The sequence below is a fragment of the Neofelis nebulosa genome, chromosome 9 (genome assembly GCF_028018385.1).
Source record: "Neofelis nebulosa isolate mNeoNeb1 chromosome 9, mNeoNeb1.pri, whole genome shotgun sequence".
Taxonomy (NCBI): domain Eukaryota; kingdom Metazoa; phylum Chordata; class Mammalia; order Carnivora; family Felidae; genus Neofelis; species Neofelis nebulosa.
The window spans coordinates 135254871-135270934 of NC_080790.1; the positions used below are offsets into that span (position 1 = coordinate 135254871).

The 16064-nt window shown below is 45.4% G+C and overlaps 1 protein-coding gene across 2 annotated transcripts; it reads left to right on the forward strand.

Annotated features, from left to right (window-relative positions):
• Positions 1-85: 85 nt before the first annotated feature.
• Positions 86-13185, forward strand: CSTF1 (cleavage stimulation factor subunit 1). Of its 2 annotated transcripts, none has more exons than XM_058686022.1 (6): positions 86-213; positions 3602-3802; positions 5976-6253; positions 6405-6602; positions 7409-7799; positions 10985-13185. In XM_058686022.1, exons 2-6 carry the CDS (start codon positions 3634-3636, stop codon positions 11242-11244), a joined length of 1296 nt encoding a protein of 431 aa, XP_058542005.1. In that variant the 5' UTR covers positions 86-213; positions 3602-3633; the 3' UTR covers positions 11245-13185. The 2 variants fall into 2 exon arrangements, with proteins under 2 accessions (XP_058542005.1, XP_058542004.1); XM_058686021.1 differs by lacking the exon at positions 86-213 and adding an exon at positions 280-388.
• The last annotated feature ends 2879 nt before the right edge of the window (positions 13186-16064 follow it).

Consider the following 16064-nt stretch of genomic DNA (forward strand, 5'->3'; position numbering starts at 1 on the left):
CGTCCAAGGCGGTGACAGCACGCAGGCGCACTTGCCCCGTAAGGCCCCGGAAGTGGTGGAGCCAACGGCCCGCCAGACTGTGGCCGTTCTAGCGCCTGCGGTGCCCTCCGGGACCCGACATTTGTCAGCGAGACAGCATTTCCTTGGCGTCAGTCAGCGTTGTCGCGCAAGAGATAAAGTCGGAGGAGGTTAACGAACGCCTCGAACGCGCCAGTAAGTAAGATGGCGAGAAGGGCAGGCGAGAGTGGGGCCGATCGATAGCGCAGCGCTCGGCGCCTCGCCCTGTGCGCGTGCGCAGTGAACGTGCGATCGGAGCGATCGATCGGACAGATTTCGTGCCTCCATTTTTCCGGGAGAGAGCGGGAGACCGAGAGAGCCGGACTAGCGGGTACTGGGGGGTTGGGATGCATGGAGAGCGGCTGGTGCGGTCCGCTGGGGTCTTCACGGGACCCCCGGAAAGAGGAGCGCGGCGGGAAGGCCCGATAGTGAGCGGGGTGGCATGCCCCCTGAGTTGCCAGGCTCGGCCTGCACACCCCTTCCTCTTCCTCCTCCTCCAAGGCCTCGCTCCCACCCCTACTCCATCCTTGGTGCGCTTCTGTGGCGGGACGGTGGCTGAGCCTAGTAAGGGGGCGTCTGTGTTCTCGCCCTGGTCCCCCCTTCCAGTTCCCGGGTGTAAACAGTTTCTAGGTCCTGTTCTTCCTGACCTCGGGCCTCGCCTGCAAGCTGGGGATGGTAATTAGGCACCTACTAGCGCAGGGAGCGAACGTTCTGTGAGAGTTGAGAAGCGGGGCTCGGCCTTTTCTTTTTGAATCTTTGTACACGCCGTGATGCTCCTGGCATGAGTGCAGAGACGGGATAGAATAGTGGTTAAGTTCTGGGCTCTGGTCTGGGCAGTCCTGGCGGCCACTTGACGAGTTACTCGGCCACCTTTTAGTTTCAGTTTCCTAACTTCTTTGTGCCGATTTCATCATCTCTATCGTGCCCTAGTGCTGTCTGCACAAGCATAGATTTATATACATCTGCTTCTACATGTGCTTGAATACTTTGAAGGATTTCATTCAATGACCTAATGCTTGTAAAGTGCTTAGCACACAGTGTCTGGCAAGTGCTTACAAACGTTAGCTGTTGTTAGTAACACCCATCAGTGCAGCACGGTGAGGACTCAAGCTCTGGGGTCAAATACCCCGAGTAAAGATCCAGGCTTTGCTATTTACAAGCTCTTTGATCCCATGTAAATTAACCTCTCTCTGGCCCTCGTGTTACCTATCTCTAAAATAGGATTAGATGAGTATTCAGTGAGGTAATGCGTATTAGTTGCTTATGTGATGGGTGTCATACACTACCCTGAATGTCTAATTTTAGCTAGTTTGTCATTAAGCTTTCAAGGAGCACTAAAGGTCGTCGTGAGGAGCCACACAGTCTCTAGAGTCAAACCACCTGCATTCTAGTCCAGGTTTCTGCAAGCACTAGTCGTGGGACCTTGAACAAGTTATTTTCCCTCCTCATCGTTAACACGATCACAGGGCTTCTCTTACAGGATGGTGTTGAGGATTAAGTGAGATAAAGCATAATGAACGCTCAGTAAATGTTAGCTATTCTCATTATCAGTAGCTCCAGTTATTCTCCGGAGGGAGTTAGAAAACATGGTTTCCCACTTCTTTCCTATAACACACCCCCCCTTCCAGAATCAGTCCCTGTAAAGTACAGCAGTACCAGGCAGTGCTGGTGTTACTGCTTACTCCTCTCCTTTCTTGTATTCATCCCCCCACCCTGTCTCTCTCTCTCTCTCTGCCTTACACTCTGACTTCCAATTTCTTGTCTGCCTTCGACTTCTGTTCTTTATTGCTGTTCCCAGGCTCCCGTGCCCTTCTGATAGCTGTCCAGACACACATACACATACGAATATTGATTTTTGAAAGTCAAAGTAATCTACTGTCCACCAGTTGGAGGTTTTTGTTTTGTTTTGTTTTGTTTTGCATAAACCAGAAACCATTATCTACAGTTTTCATTTTACTTTATAAGAGAGAGCTTAAAAACTTGGAAACCAATCCAAGTGCACAGTCCTTTAGGTTTTTGCCCTTTTTTTCCTTTTTTTTTTTTTTTAAAGTTTATTTATTTTGAGAGAGAGGCAGAGAGAGGGAGGAGAGAGAATCCCAAGCAGGCTCTGCAGTGTCAGCGCAGAGCCTGATGCAGGACTGAAACTCACAAACCCTGAAACCATGCCCTGAGCTGAAATCGAGAGTCGGATGCTTAACTGACTGAGCTACCCAGGCACCCCTTTCCGTGTTTTATACTCGTTTTGGCCATACCCTATTTGCCAATATTTTATTAAGCAATTTGTTTTTGAATCTTTCCAAGCATTCAACTTGATTTAGTTTTCATAGCGTGGTGGCTTGTTTGCCCTCCTGTTTTTATTTACTATATAATCAAGTTATATAATTTAACAAAGTCGGTTACCTTAAAACATGTTTTAAGAATGAACATAACTCAGGGCGTCTGGGTGGCTCAGTCGGTTGAGCGGCCGGCTTCACTCAGGTCGTGATCTCATAGTTCATGGGTTGAAGCCCTGTGTTAGGCTCTGTGCTGACCTTTCGGAGCCTGAAGCCTGCTTTGGATTCTGTGTCTCCCTCTCTCTCTGCCCCTCCCCCACTCACTCTCTGTCTCTCTGAAAAATAAATAAACATTAAAAAAAGAAAACTTTAAATTTTTTTTTTTAACATTTATTTATTTTTGAGACAGAGAGAGAGCATGAACAGGGGAGGGTCAGAGAAAGAGGGAGACAGAGAATCTGAAACAGGCTCCAGGCTCTGAGCCGTCAGCACAGAGCCCGATGCGGGGCTTGAACCCACGGACCGCGAGATCATGACCCGAGCCAAAGTCGGCCGCTTAACCGACTGAGCCACCCAGGCGCCCCAAAAAAAGAAAACTTTAAAAAACAAAAAAAGAATGAACATAACTCAGAGTGCCTGGATAGCTCAGTCTGTTAATTGTCCGACTCTTGATCTCAGCTCGAGTCATGATCTCACAGTTGCAAGATTGAGCACTGCATCTTGGGTCCTGCTTGGGATTCTCTCTCCCTGCCCCTCCCCTGCTTCTGCTCTCTCAAATAAATAAACTTAAAAAAAAAACAAAAAAAAAAAACATAGCTGACATTAGTAAACATACAGCTTACCTGGTGGAAACAGTAATGTCTAGGCATTCAACAATAGTAGCCATCTTCCCTACTGCAAAAACCAGTCGGTGTTTTCTTAACAGAAGAAACAGAAGATTCTGGGATAGCAGAATAGAATAAAAGTGGCAGGTGGGTAGTATGACAGAGAATAGTTGATGAAAAGAAGTTCTGTAAATAGTTGCTGGTGCGATTTGAGTAATTTCTGTGTGCTACTGTGCTCAATGCTCCGCACGTGCCATCTGTTTTTACCTTGGCTAACGTGCCTGACAGCTGAGGAACCTGACCTCAGAGGAACGAGGTCACTGACTGAAGATGATGCAACCAGCAGGGCCGGGACGGAAGCCCCGCCGGTCTGCCCGGACTGCTGCGTGGCTTCCGTGATTTACCGGTGCCCCTGCCCTTCACCATCCCTGTTTTCTCCCCTTGCAGCTGCCACGGAGATTGTCTTCGTCTTCTCCGAGATGTACAGAACCAAAGTGGGCTTGAAGGACCGCCAGCAGCTATACAAGCTGATCATCAGCCAGCTGCTCTACGATGGCTATATTAGCATTGCTAATGGCCTCATCAACGAAATCAAGCCGCAGTCCGTCTGTGCGCCCTCGGAGCAGCTCCTACATCTCATCAAACTAGGTAGCTTGGGGACGCGTGGACTCCTTGACAAGGTTCCAGAGGTCTTCGCGATCAGAATTTTTCCCGATGGTTTTTGTTCAGTCTTAGTGCCTAGTATCTGTCAGGTACAGTGGTAGGTACTGAAAGGGTAAGCAAACCCCAGATTATGAAGATTTCAAACCGGCTGTAGCCCCAGGATCTCTGTGAGAATTATCTGCAACATTCTGTCATTGTTTTATTGACTGCAGATTTCAACTCACATGTCATCTCAGAGTCCTTTTCACTTTTTTGAAAATAACCTGCTATCTTCCCCAGACCTCCCCAGTTATTCTACAACAACCCCATTTCCTTCGTGACAGAATCACTCTCCGAAATGTACTTCATTGTTTCAGGTTGTTTCCCACACGTCTGCACCTTCCCCAAGAAAGGACAGCACGTGCAATAAACATCAGGATCTCTGTCTCGTTCAACAGTACATCCTGGTGCTTGCCTGGGCTGTAGAAAGCACTCTATAAAATATAGAAATCCCAATATGTTTATACCCTTTGACTTAGCAGTGCGAGTTTTTATGGGTTTTTTTTTTTTTTAATTTTTTTAATGTTTATTTTTGAGAGAAAGAGACAGTGTTTTGAGAGAAAGAGACAGAGTTGGGGGGAGGCGGGGCGGGGCGCAGAGAGCAAGGGACACACAGAATCTGAAATAGGTTCCAGGCTCTGAGCTGTCAGCACAGAGCTTGAGGCAGGGCTCGAACTTGTGAACGTTGAGATCATGACCTAGGCCAAAGTCAGACACAACCAACTGAGCCACCCAGGCGCCCCATGGTGTTTTGTTTTGTTTTGTTTTAATTTAAAAAAACAATTTTTTCATGTTTGTTTTTGAGAGAGACAGAGCACAAGCGGAGAAGGGGCAGAGAGAGAGGCTCCAAAGAGTGGAAGAATCCAAAGCAGGCTCCAGGCCCTGAGCTGTCAGCACAGAGCCCGATGTGGGGCTCAAACTCACGAGCTGTGAGATCATGACCTGAGCCAAAGTCAGACACTTAACCAACTGAGCCACCCAAGTGCCCCTAGCAATGCCAGTTTTGAGAATTTGTTCCGAGGAAATAAAACAAAAACAACTGAAATATCCAACAATAAGAAATTCGTTGTGAATGTTCTTGTATCCTCAAATTGGGTCCAACCACACAATGTAGATAAAAATTACACTGGCCATATTTTTATTCTGTTTGAGTAAATGAACAAGTAAGTTACAACATGTCATATGGTTTGGTTCTATTTTTGTTGCAAGAATTGTAACAACTGTGCATGGAGAAAGGTCCAGAAGAATTCATCCCACCATTTTAACAGTAATTATCTCTGAGTAATCTAATACAAGGTCATTTTTGTGTTCATTTCTATTCCTAATTTTTCTTATACTTATAAACATACTGTTTATATGGTACATGCAGTTATTTTTCAATTTAAAATGCATTTTCTTGGGGCGCCTGGGTGGCTCAGTCGGTTAAGCGTCCGACTTCAGCTCAGGTCACGATCTCACGGTCTGTGAGTTCGAGCCCCGCGTCGGGCTCTGTGCCGACGGCTCAGAGCCTGGAGCCTGCTTCCGATTCTGTGTCTCCCTCTCTCTCTGCCCCTCCCCCGTTCATGCTGTGTCTCTCTCTGTCTCAAAAATAAATAAACATAAAAAAAAAATAATAAAAAATAAATAAAATAAAATAAAATGCATTTTCTTGAAAAACTTGTTTATTTAAATATCAACAGTCTTTCAACTACATTTCACTAGTGTTAGTGCTAACAGTGTATCTGTCTTAATGAGCCTCAGAGCTGCTACTAACAGATCTCAGCACTAAAAATATTAAAATTCAGAACGAGAAAAAATGGACAGCTTAACTATAGAACTGCTTTTTTTGAGTTTCTGTAGTCGTAGTTACAGTAGAAAATTTTGGAAGCAAAAAAACGGGGGGAGGTGACGTGACCTATTGAGCCTGACCTTCCGCAGTCAATGTTCTATTGCCTACAGTGTTGTCACTGAACATACACCCGGGTTGACATATACATAATTTTGTGAGGGTTAAGTGTCAGGCCACTCCAAGACAGAGTAAGTTGATGTGGGCCAACATCTTTCCCAGTTTGGATCCAGAATTTTGTCTTGGCTTTTTAAAATGACGTTTTTGCACGCACTTAATTTTGGTTCATTTCAGGAATGGAAAACGACGATACTGCAGTTCAGTATGCAATTGGTCGTTCAGATACAGTGGCCCCTGGCACGGGGATTGACCTGGAATTTGATGCCGACGTCCAAACTATGTCCCCAGAGGCTTCAGAGTACGAAACATGCTATGTCACATCCCACAAAGGCCCCTGCCGCGTAGCCACCTACAGCAGAGACGGGCAGTTAATAGCCACCGGATCTGCCGATGCTTCCATCAAGATACTTGACACGGAAAGAATGTTGGCCAAGAGTGCCATGCCAATAGAGGTAAAAATCCCAGCAACGTACGTACTGTCTGTCTTTCGCTCGCTGCTCGTCGGGAGAGTGAGAGACTAGTTTAGACCAGCTTTAACTTAGCATAATCGGGGGCTTTGAGTCCGATTTTGCCCTTTGAGCATCTCTTTTCTCGTTGGTCTAGGTCATGATGAATGAGACTGCACAACAGAACATGGAAAACCACCCAGTGATCCGAACGCTTTATGACCACGTGGATGAAGTCACATGTCTCGCTTTCCACCCGACAGAACAGATCCTTGCCTCTGGTTCCAGGGATTATACTCTGAAGTTATTTGATTATTCCAAACCATCTGCAAAAAGAGCCTTCAAGTACATTCAGGTTAGGAATGTTTAGAAAGGAGCTATCCAGTTTCTTCTTAAAAGCAAAGAGCACTTATTGTATGACCGTTCCTGTTCTTAAAGTAGCCTCAGGGATCATCTTACAAAACGAACTGCAAGGACGCGTGCTGCAGGTGGCACGGGAATCAGTGCGTTGGCCCGTGGTTCCCACGCTGTCACGCACCCACTTTCTCTGGTCACAGTTTATGCAACGGGCTCAGAACCTGTGTCACTCTTTCAAAGTCGCAGATCCCTGTTTAAAGGTGAAACAGTCACTTCACCGAAGTGTAGCTCAACGGGAATCAACAAATTATGCAGTTGAAACTCTCAGACGTTTACTGGAAAAGCGATACTGCAAAAGTGATATTTTGAGTGTGCAGTAAAGAAATACTGATGTTTTAGGAGTGGCTTCCACCTTTTAGTAATTGAACTGAGTTTTTTACTCAGTATTTGGAGCCATAGGACAGATTAAAGAAGCTGTCCACACGTACAAGTTGTGTTTATCCTCGTTCGTTAACGTGTGAAACTATCCTAGCTTGATGATGCTCCATTCTGAGTTCTCCCGGTGCTCGTTTGCAAATGACGAAGCTCACTTCCACGGTTCTGGGAATATAATCCCACCAGTAGCCGGTTTTTAAAATCTCTGTTCAAATGATACCTTCACGTACTTTACAAAGTTCGTCGTTCCTTCTTCTGCCTTGTAACATCTGATCGTTGTTTTATGTATTCTCTCCGTCAACCAGATATTTTCCACATTTTCTCTGCATTTAATTATTCACCAGCCGCTTAATGTGTCTGTCCTAACAGGAAGCTGAAATGCTACGCTCGATCTCTTTTCATCCTTCCGGAGACTTTATACTCGTTGGGACTCAGCATCCTACTCTTCGGCTTTATGATATCAACACGTTTCAGTGTTTTGTCTCTTGCAATCCTCAAGATCAACACACCGATGCTATATGCTCCGTTAATTACAATCCCAGCGCCAACATGTATGTAACCGGTAGCAAGGACGGCTGCATCAAGCTGTGGGATGGTGTTTCGAATCGATGCATCACAACCTTTGAGAAGGCGCATGATGGTGCTGAAGTTTGTTCTGCCATTTTCTCCAAAAATTCCAAATACATTCTCTCCAGTGGGAAAGACTCCGTAGCTAAACTTTGGGAGATATCAACAGGACGAACACTGGTCAGATACACAGGTACGTGAAAAGTTGCTATTACCTTTTCTGTAGCATTTTCTGGCTTCCAGAAGAGAGCCACACGATAAATGTATGCGTTGAGCAAGGCAGATGTTACACCTCTTTTAGGTAAGAAAGCAAAGCTTAGAGGTTAAGTAGTTTAGCCAAGGCTACAGTTGGTAAGAACTGGAAATAGAACCTTAGTTTCTGAACTGTGTTCTTCTCAGTACGTCACAGCTTCAACTAGATGTGAGTCTGTGCCAGTAAGATTGAGACTCTGGTGGTCCGTTTGTAGACCAGTGGTCTGCCCTTTTCCCTCAGAAACATAAAAGCAGTCCAGAGAAAAGGCGGAGTCAGTGGATCCTAATGAGTGTACACATTAGGGAAGGAAGGCGGAGAGGGACCATCTAGGCCCGTTCATAAGAGAGCACAGCTACCCTGACAGTTACTTGGTAATGAATGTTGTCAAAATATTGTCTAATTCTTCTGTTCCTCGGAGCAGCAAAGGCTGTTTGGTAGCAAACCTCCAGGAAAGTTCAACTAGTTTCCTCTGTTGTGAGATGTTTGTGTCCCACGCTAAAATCACCATAACCAGAACTTTAAAACTCTGCAAGAAAACAACACCAGGACCGCCTGGGTGGCTCAGTCGGTTAAGCATCTGACTTCGCCTCGGGTCATGATCTCACAGTTCGTGGATTTGAGATTCGAGCCCCGCGTCGGGCTCTGTGCTGACAGCTCAGAGCCTGGAGCCTGCTTCATATTCTGTGTCTCCCTCTCTGTCTGTCTGTGTCTCTCAAAAATAAACATCAAAAAAATTTTTAAAGAAAGCAAGCCACGCCGTTGTAAGGGCTCGGCTGTTAGGGCAGTCGCTTCTCCTTTTAGAGAAGATTGAAGAGGCGGGGACGTCGGAGCCACCAGGGTGCAGCATCATCCACCTCACATCCGTCTCCTGGGGACACTTTGCTTCCTGCCGTCGCTCTCTGGCTCTGACACAGACCGTACGGCTAGCAGGTCTTAGGAAGCGTCAGTTTTGTCCTCGTTCTTGGTCCTTTGTAGAAACGCTTCTGTAGGGAGCTATTTTGGAAACCTTCCGCTAGTTATTACTGTTAAAGGGCTGCGTGCTTGTTGCAAAAAGAAGATGCAAAAGTGGTCAAAGTAAAAGTGGGCGGGCCGTCTCCATCTTCAGCAGTAACAGCCGCCGTCCGGGTGTGATGTGTGTGGAGGGCACGCGCCAGATTCTCCCAGCATTTCTTACGTTTGCCTTGTCCTGTGAACGGCAGAATGTTTTATGCTTCTGTGGGGCTGCCTGGTTTGCTTTGGCAGAGAATTGGGGTTTGATTTTGAAGTGAGATTATGGTGAATCGATACGCAAATTCCCTCGTTTTCTAACTCACAGGCTAAGAGCCCATCATGCCAGCATGTTTAGGTCTGTGTTTCCAGTTTTAATGTTTAGTTAGAATTCAGTGGGTTTTTGAAATACTGAAGGAAAAAGAAAAGCTATCGAGCATTAGAAATTTCAGTGTGAGAAATTAATTCAAAAGACTAAATAAAATGCTGAGCTGGGGACACCGTGTAGCACGTGTAACAGACACCTGCCAGACACTGGGCAGTGAGCTCAAGGACAGAGAGATGACCATCAGTTCTACAGACCTAAGAAATGCACGTCAGGGTATCTTTTTGTACTCCCCAGATGGTAGGAATTTAAAAGATTGATACTCTCTCGTATTGAACAACATTTGGGGAAGTTACATACTTCGTTGTTAAGGAGTGCCGATTGGAAACCTTCTAAAGGGGGGTTGGTGTCATGAATCATATTTTTCAGCATACGTATATATTTTGGACTCTTAGCAATTCAGCCTAAAAAGATTGCTGGCAGGTATGCCCACGCACACGTAGAAAGATGTCCGTCCCAACATAGTCTCGAAGAGGGGAGCGTTAGAGACAGCAGAAGTGTCCACCAGAAAGCGCCAAGGGCACTCTTGTCACGCGTCCTTTTCACAGCGTGCGGCCCTTAAAAACAAACACAGGAACATTTGTGAGCACGTATGCCACTGGATGTGCCCTCACGCCAGTCCTCGCGACATCGTGTGGGTTGGTGCTGTAATTGTCCCCCAGAGAACGGAAGAGAAAGGTAAGGCTTAAAGGTGCTACGTAATGTGTCCGTGTTCACGTCACTAGTAAGTGTTGAGCCCAGATGTGATGCCAGCGCCTCTCTCCTTATCCATTAAGCCGTATTCCATCTTTATAGATCTCTGCTGCACGGCTGTATCAAAATAGCATGTGATGTGAGCTCCGATTTACAGAATACAGAGGTATTTACAGAGATATTTAGAAAGGATTCATCGAAATACTGACTCTGGGTGTAGAACTATCAGGCAGTTCTTTTTAGACTTTATATGATATTTTAAACATAAAGTCTGTATTTTCACGGTCATAAAAAAGCCTAGAGCTTCTTTTTGGAGAGCGGACGTTCAGACATCCCAGCAATTCTGTTCTAGGAATTTAATCCTGAGGAAATAGTATGTTGGGCATAAAGAATTTGTCAGCATAACTTGCAACCAGACGCCTCTAGCAGGAAAAGAATTACTAAATAGTAAGGGTGCTTCCAGATGGTGGTGTATTTTGCGGCCAGTAAAAAACACAGAAAAATGTACCTAATGAAAAGTTGGTTTAAACTATGACAGAAATGACCTATATGACACGGCACCAATTTTCTATTTTTTATTATTTTTTTAATGTTTTATTTCTTTTTGAGAGAGAGCGAACACAAGCGGGGGAGGGACTGAGGGGGAGGAGACACAGGATCCAAAGAGGGCTCTGTGCTGAGAGCAGCGAGCCCAGTGTGGTGCTCGAACTCCCGAACCACGAGCGAAGTTGGCCGCTCGACCAACTGAGCCCCCCACCCCCACCCCCCACCCCCCGGGCGCCCCTGTATTTTTTTTTTCTTAAGACGTTCCTGTGCCTGGAAGTACGTCGGGACGTTGACGGAGTCGGCTGCCTCAGGTGGTAGGTCGGTGGCGATTTATTTCTGCATGCTTCCTTGGAGGCTCCAAAATTATACGATAAATGCGTATTACTTCTGTTTTAAGACGCCGTTTTTACATCGACAGGGTAACGAACAGAAGGACGGCAGTGTGAGGGTCTAAAGTGTAGCCCTGGGGAGCTAGCCCTGCCACTCTGACCCTTAACCTCTCGTGTCCGCGCAGGGGCCGGCCTGAGCGGGCGGCAGGTGCACCGGACGCAGGCCGTGTTCAACCACACCGAGGACTACGTGCTGCTGCCGGACGAGCGGACCATCAGTCTGTGCTGCTGGGACTCCCGTACCGCCGAGCGTCGGAACCTGCTCTCCCTGGGCCACAACAACATCGTGCGCTGCATAGTGCACTCGCCCACCAACCCCGGCTTCATGACGTGCAGCGACGACTTCCGAGCCCGGTTCTGGTACCGGCGATCCACCACGGACTAGCCCGCCTTCCTTGCCCGGGGTTCTTTTCTCGAGGACTGTGCCCCTGCCCCCACCGGGTCCCGTCACCAGCTTCGGTAGTAAGTCACCGCGCCATCTGGCGGTTGTGCCGCCACCCCTCCGTCCTTGGATTTGTACGAAAGAATCTTTTTTTACCTTGATGCGGAATCATGGTGGGAAAAGTGGGAAACGCAGATCCGTGCGGTTGCTCTGCATTCACTGATTATCACAGTGTGATTTTCATCGGTTTTGTAAATACAGGACTTGCCACTTCTCTTGAATCTCTTGATCATTTGAGGAAAGGTAGAGTTTTCAAGTGCTTTCTCGATCTCCAGTGGATCTGTCGTGAGGGATTTTCATCCGGTGGTTCTGTCGACTTCTGTGCCTCTTCTACACACACCCTCTTTGTGTCTTTCTTTTCAGGACACATTTTGGCAGGTAGGTAGGCCTGCAGCTCTGAGAATCCAGAGCGTCGTGCCGTGTCAAAACCAGTTGAGAGAATCCATCAGTCCTCTCCTGAAATGATACCATTCTGATAATAAAGCTCAGATCTGCAACTTTAGCGTTCTACCTTTTTCACGTCAATAAAATTAATGGCCAGTTTTTCCCGAAGATTTCTAGGAAACGTATCTTTCGTCGTACCTCCCGCATTCTCCTTTCATTGCCCGCAATGCTTCTCTTCAGCAGATCTTTCTGGTAAGGTTATTACCAGCGGATGGAAAACGTAATTGAAGATAAAGCCAATCTAATCAAAATTCGGTGAGCCCGCTGCTGCTCTCCGACCGTAGCTTATTTCACAGATGATTATTACTATTGATTGACTTTGTTCTTACATAATTTCAAATCTTATTTTTCAGTTCTCTTCAGCATGAATCATTCACTACTCGTCGCGGATGCACGTGGCAGCTGTGTGCTTGGAAGATTTTTGCAATTAAATCTTGATCGAGGTTTTTCTTGAAACTTTCTAATTTAGAAAGTGACGGTATTTGTCTGGATTCAGCTCAAGCTAGGTGAGGGGACCCTAACCTCCCCTCTGCCAGATAGACTTTGGTTTATATTTATCCCCAAGTGCAAATACCTCATGCTCTGGGTAGGAATACCTAGAAATATAATCTAGGGTCAGTTGATAAAAATACTAAATAGATTGATTGTTTCATTTTACAGCAACTTTCAAATCTTCTGAAGTTTATTGCCTAAAAATTCTGTGTTAGTCATCCTCCTTAAGGATCATTTCACCTCTTTGGCCTGTGAAACCTTTTTAAGCATTCTTAATGTGTTAAATCCGTTTTCATTCAGGTTTCCAAAGCTGTGTTTTTTGGTCTGTAGTGAGTTTAGATTTATTTTTGTTTTGTGTCCTGATTCTCCAGTATTTGCACGTGACTGTGGGTGCTCCTTTATAGGATGAGAAGAAACCTGCTGAGTAGGAACAGGAATAACCAGTTCCATAAGGAAATTACAGACCAAAAATCCTCACTTCTTTTTCTGGCTTTTCTTTTGCTTTCAACGTACAAAATTACAGCAGAGGCCGAACGTGTTCCGCATTCCTCTGCTCTAGCACACGTGCTAGAATGACCACATGGCATTCCTGATTGAAGCTCCACTGGGTCTTTTTAACTGTTCGTGAATTTAAATAATGATGCCTACTTTTTCCAGTTTCTGGAATAGTCTCAGCCATGGATCTGAAGTTTCAGGACTTCAGTCTACAAGATCAAGATACTTTTCTGTGCTTCCAAAATAGACACATTTTTTCTTCTAAAAATCACATCAATATTTTGAACCGGTAAGAATGCCAGGAATATTACATGGACTCGGCCTCAGCATGTCATTAACTGTCCCACATGACACCTGGTTTTCAAAAACGGTGAATGATAGGAACTTAGAACTTCTATGTTATTTTTTAAAGATATGTGATTTCTAAAATAAACTTTTTGTATACAATGATAATGTAAAGCTAGTCCTTTTTTTTTTTTTTGGACCTTGCTTTGAATGTTTACATATTTGAACATGTGTTCTCCAACAGCAATCATGACTTTGGACTGGAAACCTTCATGCTCTTCTTTTAGTGTTTCATTCTAGAAGTACGATTTTTATAGCAGATCTCCTTTAGCTGTGTATCTCTGTTACTCTACAAATTTAAAATCTAAAAACTTTATAATTCCATTTCTTATGATGATTCAAAGAAACCAATCTTTTACCTTAAACTTTGGTTTCCCTTCAGAAGGGCAATGATGGGAATAGCCTCAGCTGTATTAGCGACATGTTAGGTAGTAAGGCAAGTCATTTCAATGTCACAGCTTCCTTTTCTGTGATTAAAGTGCTTAATCAAAATCATCCCCAACATGCACTCAATGAAGTGATTTTTTTTTTTTTTTTAAACACAGCAAGATATAAACAGATTTGGGGGAAGACTTCTGTTTCTGAAAATACAGTGGACCAGATACTCTAGAGAGCCCTTTCAATACATACCTGTTTAGAACTTATTTTTAATCTCTAAATAGACGGCTGAGCTAGCAAGAATTTCTCAGGCAGTTCCTGAGAGGCAGAAACAACCAAAACCCACAAATCTAGACCATCAGGACCGATGGGGCATCCAGCTGAACCAAGGGCATTTGTCACTCCCCTAGAGCCTAATGATTCCTGAGCTCTGACCACAAGGTGGGAGCTTTGATCAAGACCTAGAAAGAAAGGTACCCAGAACCCAAAAGGTACCCCCTACCCTCCAAAGGGTGAACTTGCCAAAAGCCCTGCCTCCAGGAAAGAGGACACCTGCCTGCCTGGATGCTGGCTCGGGTTTGTGGGGCAGATCTTAACGAGAATCCCATCTATAAACTATTTGTCCAAGTAAGGTGGGAACGACTCACACTACCTATGTGGCTTGGAGAAAAGCAAGCTGAGAATTTAAAGCAACTCCCGTTGACGGTGGCCAAAGACACCTGACAGAAAGAAGCCAGCACAATTTAAGGAGGAACACTTCTTTCCCCCAGGCCTCCGTTCTCTCAGATACAGATCTAAGAATCAGGGGTTCATAATCCAGTATGTGAGGAAACAGCCGCCGTGATGAAAAGCAGTAGAAACTAGAGTCGCACTTGGAGACTTGCAATTCTCAGACGCACGATACGTGAGTGTGTCCGATAGGAAGATCTCAGACGGGACTGAGGACAGAGACTAGGAAGTGACCCGGCGGATTGAAACAACAAAACCTTTGGGAAAGTGGTCCTTTCTATAGCGTTCATTCTTCATGCCCTTGGCCTTTTTTGGGCGCTTTTCTCCGCCTTCCAACTCACTTGGTGGGCATTCTAATCTGTGAAGCCTCTTTCCCGCTCACCCTTTGGTGAATTTACTCTTCGCATTCTGGCTGCTCACCCCACCATGAGGCCTTACCTGGGGCACCATTTTCTGCCCTGGGTTTTCCGGTGCTCCCTGTTAGCACCCGGCCTTCCCCCCAGCGGCACCTCGACACCTGCAGCGTTTCCTTTGCGTCCTGTTCCTCAAGTCTTGCTCTGGTTCCTTTTCCCTCTCAACCTAGGGGTCAAAATTTAGGTTTTTTGGGTTTTGTTAATTTTTTTTAATGTTTGTTTATCATTGAGAGAGAGGGAGCGTGAACATGGGAGGTGCAGAGAGAGGAAGACACAGAATCCGAAGCAGGCTCCAGGCTCTGAGCCGTCAGCAGAGCCCGACGTGGGGCTCGAACTCACGGACCGCGAGATCGTGACCTGAGCCGAAGTCGGACGCCCAACGGACTGAGCCACCCAGGTGCCCCTCAAAATTTAGGTTATTAAACTGAGTCAGCACTGACAATTACTGGAGCTGTAGAATCCCAGCCTTCCCTGTTTTATCTGTACGTTAGGGAATTTAGCTGAATTTGGTGACAATTGATGAAATTCTACTTTGACGAAAAGAGCTGTATTAGAGGTATCTTCATGAGGTTACAACTTACTGGATTATCAGATGATTTTAAAGCCGTGCAGTCTGACATTTCCTGCCAAGCCTTTAATGATCTGGATATTCTTCACCTTGTGTCCAGCTGCACTTTAAAAAGTAAGGTATTGGGGTGCTTGGGTGGCTCGGTTAAGCATCAGACTCTTGATTTGGGTTCAGGTCATGATCTCGCAGTTCATGGGATCAAGCTCCGTGTCGGGCTCCACGCTGACAGTGCAGAGCCTGCTTGGGATTCTCCCTCTCCGTCTCTCTCTGTCCCTCCCCCACCCTCAAAATAGATAAACATTAAAAAAAAAAAAAAAAAAAAAAGTCAGGTACTGAGTGCCTAGCATTCAAAGACTACCGTCAAGGAGCTTGATAGCTAAAGGTTCATGTGAAAACAGTATAAGGCATACCAAACAACAGTCCATGTACAAAAGCAGTCTTCCTTCCTGCGCATTTATTAGGAGCTCTAGGAGTGAAGTGATCAGACGCCCTACGTTTTGAGGAGAAAATTCATCCAAAATACTGTTCTCAGTAGCATTTTTTAAGGGGGAAAAATTACCTCATTAGAGTCTCTCATACTTGGTTCCCTTGAACTCTCTAGCTGTTTCAACCTTCAGTCAGTGGGATATTTTGAAAGCCACCCAATTTCCCAGAATAGTGAAATCTTGCAACGTTTGTGCACAGAAGGATGCATCTGCCTTAAGTAAATACGAACGTCTAAGGGCTTTCATTCAGAAAAATGACAGGACAAAACACCAAACTGAGAAGCCAGGCCCTCATTCACAAAATACTACACTAGGTATCCAGGTAGGAGTGAGTCTGTTTCTTTTTTTTTTTTTTTTTTTTTTTTTAATTTTTTTTTTCAACATTTTTTATTTATTTTTGGGACAGAGAGAGAC